This window comes from Oncorhynchus gorbuscha, linkage group LG03 (genome assembly GCF_021184085.1).
Source record: "Oncorhynchus gorbuscha isolate QuinsamMale2020 ecotype Even-year linkage group LG03, OgorEven_v1.0, whole genome shotgun sequence".
Taxonomy (NCBI): Eukaryota; Metazoa; Chordata; class Actinopteri; order Salmoniformes; family Salmonidae; genus Oncorhynchus; species Oncorhynchus gorbuscha.
This window is the reverse complement of record NC_060175.1, coordinates 9,698,435-9,706,648: the sequence shown is the minus strand read 5'-3', so window position 1 is coordinate 9,706,648 and position 8,214 is coordinate 9,698,435. Positions and strand designations below refer to the sequence as shown.

The following is an 8,214-nucleotide window of genomic DNA, read 5'->3' as shown; positions in this document are numbered from 1 at the left end:
CTATAAGAGCATGTATGATGTCATCTCATAAAGCCACTAATACATAGCATAACGATTCCTGCCACTAATACATAGCATAACGATTCCTCCACTTCTTTCATCAGTACAACGTTGATGTAAATTGTTTCCATTGAAGGGAAATGAGACATGCATAATTATTCATGAATAACTTACAATAAGAGAATTGTAGACAGAACCCCAGCCAGCATGCTATATCCTATCCTCCAGAGTGGCGCAGCGGTCTAAGGGACTGGAACTCAGTGCTAGAGGCGTCACTACAGACCCTGGTTAGATTCCTGGCTGTATCACAACCGGCCGTGATCGGGAGTCCCAGTGTCATCCCGGTTTGGGTTTGGCCGGGGTTGGCCGTCATTGTAAATAAGAATAACTGACTTGCCGAGTTAAATAAAAAGGTCACTTTTTAAAATGTATTTTTTTATCGAAAAAAAAAAAAAGAGAATTGGAGGCTGCAAACCACCTAGAACCCCAGCCAGTATGATACATCCACATCTCAGATAGTTAGTTAACAGTGGCTCCTTGGTCTCATTCAAGAAGCACTACTGTCCTCATCTGGCTGAAGGCCACCATGCATCTCACTTCTATTGGACTTGTATAATAAACAAAGATACAATCATTAGTGGCAAAGGTGGCCTAGGTGTTAAAAAAACACACAAAAATAAGTCGCTCTGGATAAGAGCGTCTGCTAAATGACTTAAATGTAAATGTAAATGTAAAAACATTTAAAAAGTTGACAGTGTTTCACAAATAAATATACATACTTTTCAGAAAACTTAAATATAACATCGTCAGGCAATTAATCAAATACACTTTGGGAGAGATAACAATGGTGATCTTCACATTTTACCAACACCATGTAAAATTAACCTCCAGTCAATTCCTTGTTAAGTGAAGGACAACAAGTTGATATCGTAGCAGCCATCAACCTGCCCAGAAACACAGAAGAAGAATGAAAATTAAACGAGTCGACCGTAAACGAGCTGAAAACAAAATGGAATGGGTCCAGGATACTAACGCAGAGATGTTTGGATTGAAACATTGTTTAACCAATACAAACAAAGTGGTGAAGCATTACAGGTCCTTCTTTACTTTCTAGATCTTTCTCTCCCACAACCTCAGGGAAAAGTGATGTGTACGTTTGACTCCAATACGAACACGTCTTACATCGAAGCGGCCTATGGAAGCAGTGGTCTGATTGGTCTGCATGACCTCTGTTAACGCCCACATCTGCTGAATACTGCAAGATACCGTCTGAGGATCTGGAAGACCCTAGAGACACAACAAAACAAAAATATTGTAACTTTTATGTAGCCATGTTGTATAAAGGGGTTAGTGTTTTTCTAAAGGTAATTGACCAGGAAGATGGCTATCCGTGTTCGTCTGAGGATCTGGAAGACCCTAGAGATACAATAAAACAAAAATATTGTAACGGATATTATTTTCTCTTTTATGTAGCCATGTTGTATAAAGGGGTTAGTGTTTTTCTAAAGGTAATTGACCAGGGAGATGGCTATCCGTGTTCGTCTGAGGATCTGGATGACCCTAGAAACACAACAACATAATAAATACTGTGTTTCCATATTCTCTTTTATGATGTGTTTTTACTAAAAGGTCTTTGACCAGAGACAGAGAACGTAAAAGGTCTTTGACCAGTAAGACAGAGAACGTCTCCCAGAAGAAGACCGTTTTTGTGTGTGGAGGACAATGCCTAATAGAGCCCCTGCACTCCCTTATGGGCAGGATTTGGAATGATGAAGTCATGAAGATCTCCCCAGTGAACTGAAAGATGCCGTCATCGTCACCATCTTCACGAAAGGGGACAGGTTGGACAGTGGTAACTACAGCGCTTTTCCACACCTGTGTGGAAGCACCTGCTTTCCCTCATGATTGGGAGTCCCATAGGACGGCGCACAATTGGCCCAGCGTCGTTCGGGGCAGGCCGTCATTGTAAATAGGAATTTGTTGGTAACTGACTTGCCTGGTTAAATTAAGGTTCCATTGGTGTAAGCCCCCCCAGTATTAGATGGAGTAACACTGTGGTTCGATTACGATGGTAGACACACGGTTCACTTGGTATCTGATTGGTGTAAACATGTCACACATTGTGTGTGACATGAATTGGCCTAATCCCCTGTTGACCAGTTGAGTTATGTGGCAATCACTAACTCAGAGACTATGGCAATCACTAACTCAGAAGAGGCTGCTGCCTACACTGAGACGCAATTTATTGATTTCACCTTTCTTTAACCAGGTAGGCCAGTTGAGAACAAGTTCTCATTTACAACTGCGACCTGGCCAAGATAAAGCAAAGCAGTGCAACAAAAACAACAACACAGTGTTACACATAAACACATGTACAGTCATTAACACAATAGAAAAGTATATGTACAGTATGCGCAAATGTAGTAAGATTAGGGAGGTAAGGCAATAAATAGGCCATAGTGGCAAAATAATTACAAATGAGCAATTAAACACTGGAGTGATAGATGTGCAGAAGATGAATGTGCAAGTAGAGATACTGGGGTGCAAAGGAGCAAAAGAAATAGCACTATGGGGATGAGGTAGTTGGATGGGCTATTTACAGATGGGCTATGTACAGGTGCAGTGATCTATGAGATGCTCTGAAAGCTAATGCTTAAAGTTAGTGAGGGAGATATACGTCTCCGGCTTCATTGATTTTTGCAATTCACTGCAGTCATTGGCAGCAGAGAACTGGAAGGAAAGGTGGCCAAAGTAGGAATTGACTTTGGGGGTGACCAGTGAAATATACCTGCTGGAGCGCGTGCTACAGGTGGGTGCTGCTATGGTGACCAGTGAGCTGAGATAAGGCAGGGCTTTACCTAGCAAAGACTTATAGATGACCTGGAGGGATCCCTAAGAGGAAAATGATACTGGACTACGAGGGATCCCTAAGGGGGAAATGATACTGGACTACGAGGGATCCCTAAGAGGGAAATGATACTGGACTACGAGGGATCCCTAAGAGAGAAATGATACTGGACTACGAGGGATCCCTAAGAGAGAAATGATACTGGACTACGAGGGATCCCTAAGGGGGAAATGATACTGGACTACGAGGGATCCCTAAGAGGGAAATGATACTGGACTACCAGGGATCCCTAAGGGGGAAATGATACTGGACTACCAGGGATCCCTAAGGGGGAAATGATACTGGACTACGAGGGATCCCTAAGAGGGAAATGATACTGGACTACCAGGGATCCCTAAGGGGGAAATGATACTGGACTACGAGGGATCCCTAAGGGGGAAATGATACTGGACTACGAGGGATCCCTAAGAGAGAAATGATACTGGACTACGAGGGATCCCTAAGGGGGAAATGATACTGAACACTGGAATACAGTCTATAAGGGCTGATGGTTCTCTTCAGTAGAACCAACTGGCTGATAAGAGCCTTACCTGTAAATCACACAGTTGGTCCACCTGTGTGAGGTCTGACAACCAATCAGGAATGTCCCACTCTGAATCCTGGAAGAAGAGTGAATGAATGCACTTTAAAATCGTGGAAATATCTTAATTGGCAGTGTTTCTCAACTCCACTACTCAGGTAAACACCCCCAACCTTATCCAGTTATGCTGCAGGCCTGGTGATCAGAGGCACAATGATTGTGGTTTCTTTCTATTTGATCATACAGTACAACCCCTCTATACATTTTTAAGTGACTTACCTCGTTTAAACAGGGGTGTATTTTGATGTCCTCCACGCTGAAATTCAGCCAGGCTGATGACGGCTGTCGTAGGATCAGTCTCACTGAAGTCACATTGTCTGGTTCAATCAGCATCTAACAACCATAACACACATACTGAACAAATCAGGAAATACGACTTCCACAAATTATCTAAATGAGCTTCATTGCTACTTGAATTAAGCCAAACTATAAATTTGGTTTACCTCCAAGATCAGCTTACCAAAAACTAAGCAAACCTGAGCTGTGATGCTTTAAAAAAAAAAAAAAAAAAAAAAAAAAAGATACATTTACAGAATGTGAATGCATTGGCTTTGTGTTACTCACATCACAGCAAGGTTTCTTAAGATTCCATATGAAATGGCTCAGGAGCATTTGGTGATGAATATTTTAGCCTGATGTACAGTACAAGTAAAGCCTTCATCAGAATCAGAACCTCCTAATGTCTTGACCTGTCCTGCTATAGTTCTTCACCCTTCCTCTTTCCATACTATATGACCTTTAACACCTTTTATAATTAAACTACCCCCCCCCACACCCTATCACCCTCTCTCTCCCTCCTCACCCCCTCTCTCTCCCTCACCCTCTCTCTCTCCCTCACCCTCTCTCCCTTACCCTCTCTCTCTCTCCCTTCAGCCTCTCTCCCTCACCCTCTCTCTCCCCTCACCCCCTCTCTCTCTCTCCCCTCACCCCCTCTCTCTCTCCCTCACCCCCGCTCTCTCTCCCTCCCTCACCCCTTCTCTCTCTCCCTCACCCTCTCTCCCTCACCCTCTATCTCTCTCTCCCTCATCCCCTCTCTCTCTCACCCCCCCTCTCTCTCCCTCCCTCACCCTCTCTCCCTCACCCTCTATCTCTCCCTCCCTCACCCCTTCTCTCTCTCCCTCATCCCCTCTCTCTCTCACCCCCCCTCTCTCTCACCCCCCCTCTCTCTCCTAACCTGTTGTCGGTAGACAGAGCAGTAGTCTTGTGAACCCTCTTCAGTATGTGGGCTGGGCATCAGACAGTGGTTCCTCAGACATGTGGCCCATTTAGCAGCCCCCTCCCCATCTCTCCTCAGTAGACGCACAGACACGTATGCTGTGTAGTAGTTCTTAAAGGAGATCTCCTGGATCTAGAAGTGAATAAGACACAGATTATATATACAGTACCAGAAAAAAAAACTTTAACACACCTACTCATTCCAAGGTTTTTCTTAATGTTTTAATATTTTCTACATTGTAGAATAATATTGAAGACATCACAACTATGAAATAACACATATGGAATCAGTCACCCTTTTCCTTGATGACAGCGTTGCACACTCTTGGTATTCTCTCAACCAGGTTCACCTGGAATGCTTTTCCAACAGTCTTGGAGGAGTTCCCACATATGCGGAGCACTTGTTGGCTGCTTTTCCTTCACTCTGTAGTCCAACTCATCCCAACCATCTCAACTCGATTGAGGTCAGGTGACTGTGGAGGCCAGGTCATCTGATGCAGCACTCCATCACTCTCCTTCTTGGTCAAATAGCCCTTACACAGCCTGGAGGTGTGTTGGGTCATTGTCCTGTTGAAAAACAAATGATAGTCCCACTAAGCACAAACCAGATGGGATGGCGTATCACTGCAGAATGCTGTGGTAGAAATGCTGGTTAAGTGTGCCTTGAATTTTCAATACATGTCAAATTTGGACTCCTCTCTCTGTGTAATACCGTAGCCTCTCTCTGTGTAATACCGTAGCCTCTCTCTGTGTAATACTGTAGCCTCTCCCCTGTAATAGTAGCCTCTCTCTGTGTAATGCCGTACTCTCTCTCTGTGTAATACCGTAGCCTCTCTCTGTGTAATACCGTAGCCTCTCTCTGTGTAATACCGTAGCCTCTCTCTGTGGAATACCGTAGCCTCTCTCTGTGTAATACCGTAGCCTCTCTCTGTGTAATACCGTAGCCTCTCTCTGTGTAATACCGTAGCCTCTCTCTGTGTAATACCGTAGCCTCTCTCTGTGTAATACCGTAGCCTCTCTCTGTGTAATACCGTAGCCTCTCTCTGTGTAATACCGTAGACTCTCTCTGTGTAATACCGTAGCCTCTCTCTGTGTAATACCGTAGCCTCTCTCTGTGTAATACCGTAGCCTCTCTCTGTGTAATACTGTAGCCTCTCTCTGTGTAGTACCGTAGCCTCTCTCTGTGTAATACCGTAGTCTCTCTCTGTGTAATACCGTAACCTCTCTCTGTGTACTACCGTAGCCTCTCTCTGTGTAATACTGTAGCCTCTCTCTGTGTAGTACCGTAGCCTCTCTCTGTGTAGTACCGTAGCCTCTCTCTGTGTAATACCGTAGCCTCTCTCTGTGTAATACCGTAGCCTCTCTCTGTGTAATACTGTAGCCTCTCTCTGTGTAATACCGTAGCTTCTCTGTGTGTAATACTGTAGCCTCTCTCTGTGTAATACCGTAGCTTCTCTGTGTGTAATATAGATCCATTCAAACCTTTCTTGTTTCACCTACTGGAAAAAAAAAGGTAGAAAGAATTGCATGAAATATTACTTGGCCTGTAACCTGCATTGCACCTATAAAACATGGTCAAAAGCAGTGCAAAGGGAAACACGGTGAGATTTGGTTTGATTCATTACTCTATGTGACAGCGTGAGGAGAGGAGGAGCCTGTCTGTGTCAGGCACTTAATCCACAGGGAGAAAGGCTCATCACATTTTAATGCTATCCAAAAAGCACATTTATTATTTAAGTAGGCGAGTCAGACAAGAACTAATTATTATTTACAATGACGGCCTAACGGGAAACAGTGGGTTTAACTGCTTTGTTCAGGGCAGAACGACAGGTTATTATATACAGTGGGGCAAAAAAGTATTTAGTCAGCCACCAATTGTGCAAGTTCTCCCACTTAAAAAGATGAGAGAGGCCTGTAAATTTTCATCATAGTTACACTTCAACTATGACAGACAAAATGAGGGTAAAAAAAATCCAGAAAATCACATTGTAGGATTTTTTATGAATTTATTTGCAGATTCTGGTGGAAAATAAGTATTTGATCATCTTCAAACAAGCAAGATTTCTGGCTCTCAGACCTGTAACTTCTTCTTTAAGAGGCTCCTCTGTCCTCCACTCGTTACCTGTATTAATGGCACCTGTTTGAACTTGTTATCAGTATAAAAGACACCTGTCCACAACCTCAAACAGTCACACTCCAAACTCCACTATGGTCAAGACCAAAGAGCTGTCAAAGGACACCAGAAACAAAATTGTAGACCTGCACCAGGCTGGGAAGACTGAATCTGCAATAGGTAAGCAGCAATAGGTAATCAACTGGGAGCAATTATTAGGAAATGGAAGACATACAAGACCACTGATAATCTCCCTCGATCTGGGGCTCCACGCAAGATCTCACCCCGTGGGGTCAAAATGATCACAAGAATGGTGAGCAAAAATCCCAGAACCACACGGGGGGCCCTAGTGAATGACCTGCAGAGAGCTGGGACCAAAGTAACAAAGCCTATCATCAGCAAGGGCATTGAAGATGAAACGTGGCTGGGTCTTTCAGCATAATGATCCCAAAGACACCGCCCGGGCAACGAAGGAGTGGCCTTTCAAGAAGCATTTCAAGGTCCTGGAGTGGCCTAGCCAGTCTCCAGATCTCAACCCCATAGAAAATCTTTGGAGGGAGTTGAAAGTCCGTGTTGCCCAGCAACAGCCCCAAAACATCACTGCTCTAGAGGAGATCTGCATGGAGGAATGGGCCAAAATACCAGCAACAGTGTGTGAAAATCTTGTGAAGACATACAGAAAACGTTTAACCCACAAAGGGTATATAACAAAGTATTGAGATAAACTTTTGTTATTGACCAAATACCTATTTTCCACCATAATTTGCAAATAAATTCATTAAAAATCCTACAATGTGATTTTCTGGATTTTTTTTCTAATTTTGTCTGTCATAGTTAAAGTGTACCTATGATGAAAATTACAATACTTTTTTCCCCCAATGTATATATATTTTTTAAACCTTGTCAGCTTCGGGATTTGATCCAGCAGCCTTTCGGTTACTGGCACAACGCTCTACCCACTAATCTACATGTAGTACATCAAGGCCATTCTAATAACTTATCAGGTGTGCTTCACAAATGGTGCCCTATTTTCTATATAGTACATTACTTTTGATCAGAGCCCTATGGGACCTTGGTAAAAAAAATAAAAAAAATAAGTGTGATCCTGGTCGTGGGAGTTGTTGACTTGAATCAGGTGTGTAGTGCTAGAACAAAAACTAAAATGGGCACCTCTTTGGGTCCCCGGGACCAGGATTGAGAACCACTGATATAGGGGAATAAGGGTGACATTTGGGAGAGAGGTCTTTCCAGGTCTAGTCATCTGAATTAAGGATCGCAGTGCAGATTTATGACCCGGAAATGATCTGTCCATAAATAACTGCTCTCTCTCTCTGTCTCTCTGTCTCTCTGTCTCTCTGTCTCTCTCTCTCTCTCCATTAGACACGTTTGGTGGAGGAG

At 43.5% G+C, this 8,214-nt stretch overlaps 1 protein-coding gene across 1 annotated transcript; it reads right to left on the bottom strand.

Moving 5' to 3' along the window:
• Window positions 1-666: 666 nt before the first annotated feature.
• LOC124032456 (nicolin-1-like) lies at window positions 667-6,260 on the bottom strand. Its single transcript, XM_046344859.1, has 6 exons — window positions 6,255-6,260; window positions 4,663-4,836; window positions 3,708-3,821; window positions 3,439-3,507; window positions 1,183-1,287; window positions 667-944 (listed from the first exon to the last, which is right to left on the bottom strand). Exons 1-6 carry the CDS (start codon window positions 6,258-6,260, stop codon window positions 903-905), a joined length of 510 nt encoding a protein of 169 aa, XP_046200815.1. The 3' UTR covers window positions 667-902.
• Window positions 6,261-8,214: the final 1,954 nt, after the last annotated feature.

Coding starts and splice junctions, on each gene's coding strand:
- LOC124032456 (XM_046344859.1), bottom strand. Junction 1,288..3,438: donor ACCAACTGTGTGATTTACAG/GTAAGGCTCTTA, acceptor TTGTGTCTCTAG/GGTCTTCCAGATCCTCAGAC. Junction 945..1,182: donor CTTCCATAGGCCGCTTCGAT/GTAAGACGTGTT, acceptor GTTTCTGGGCAG/GTTGATGGCTGCTACGATAT.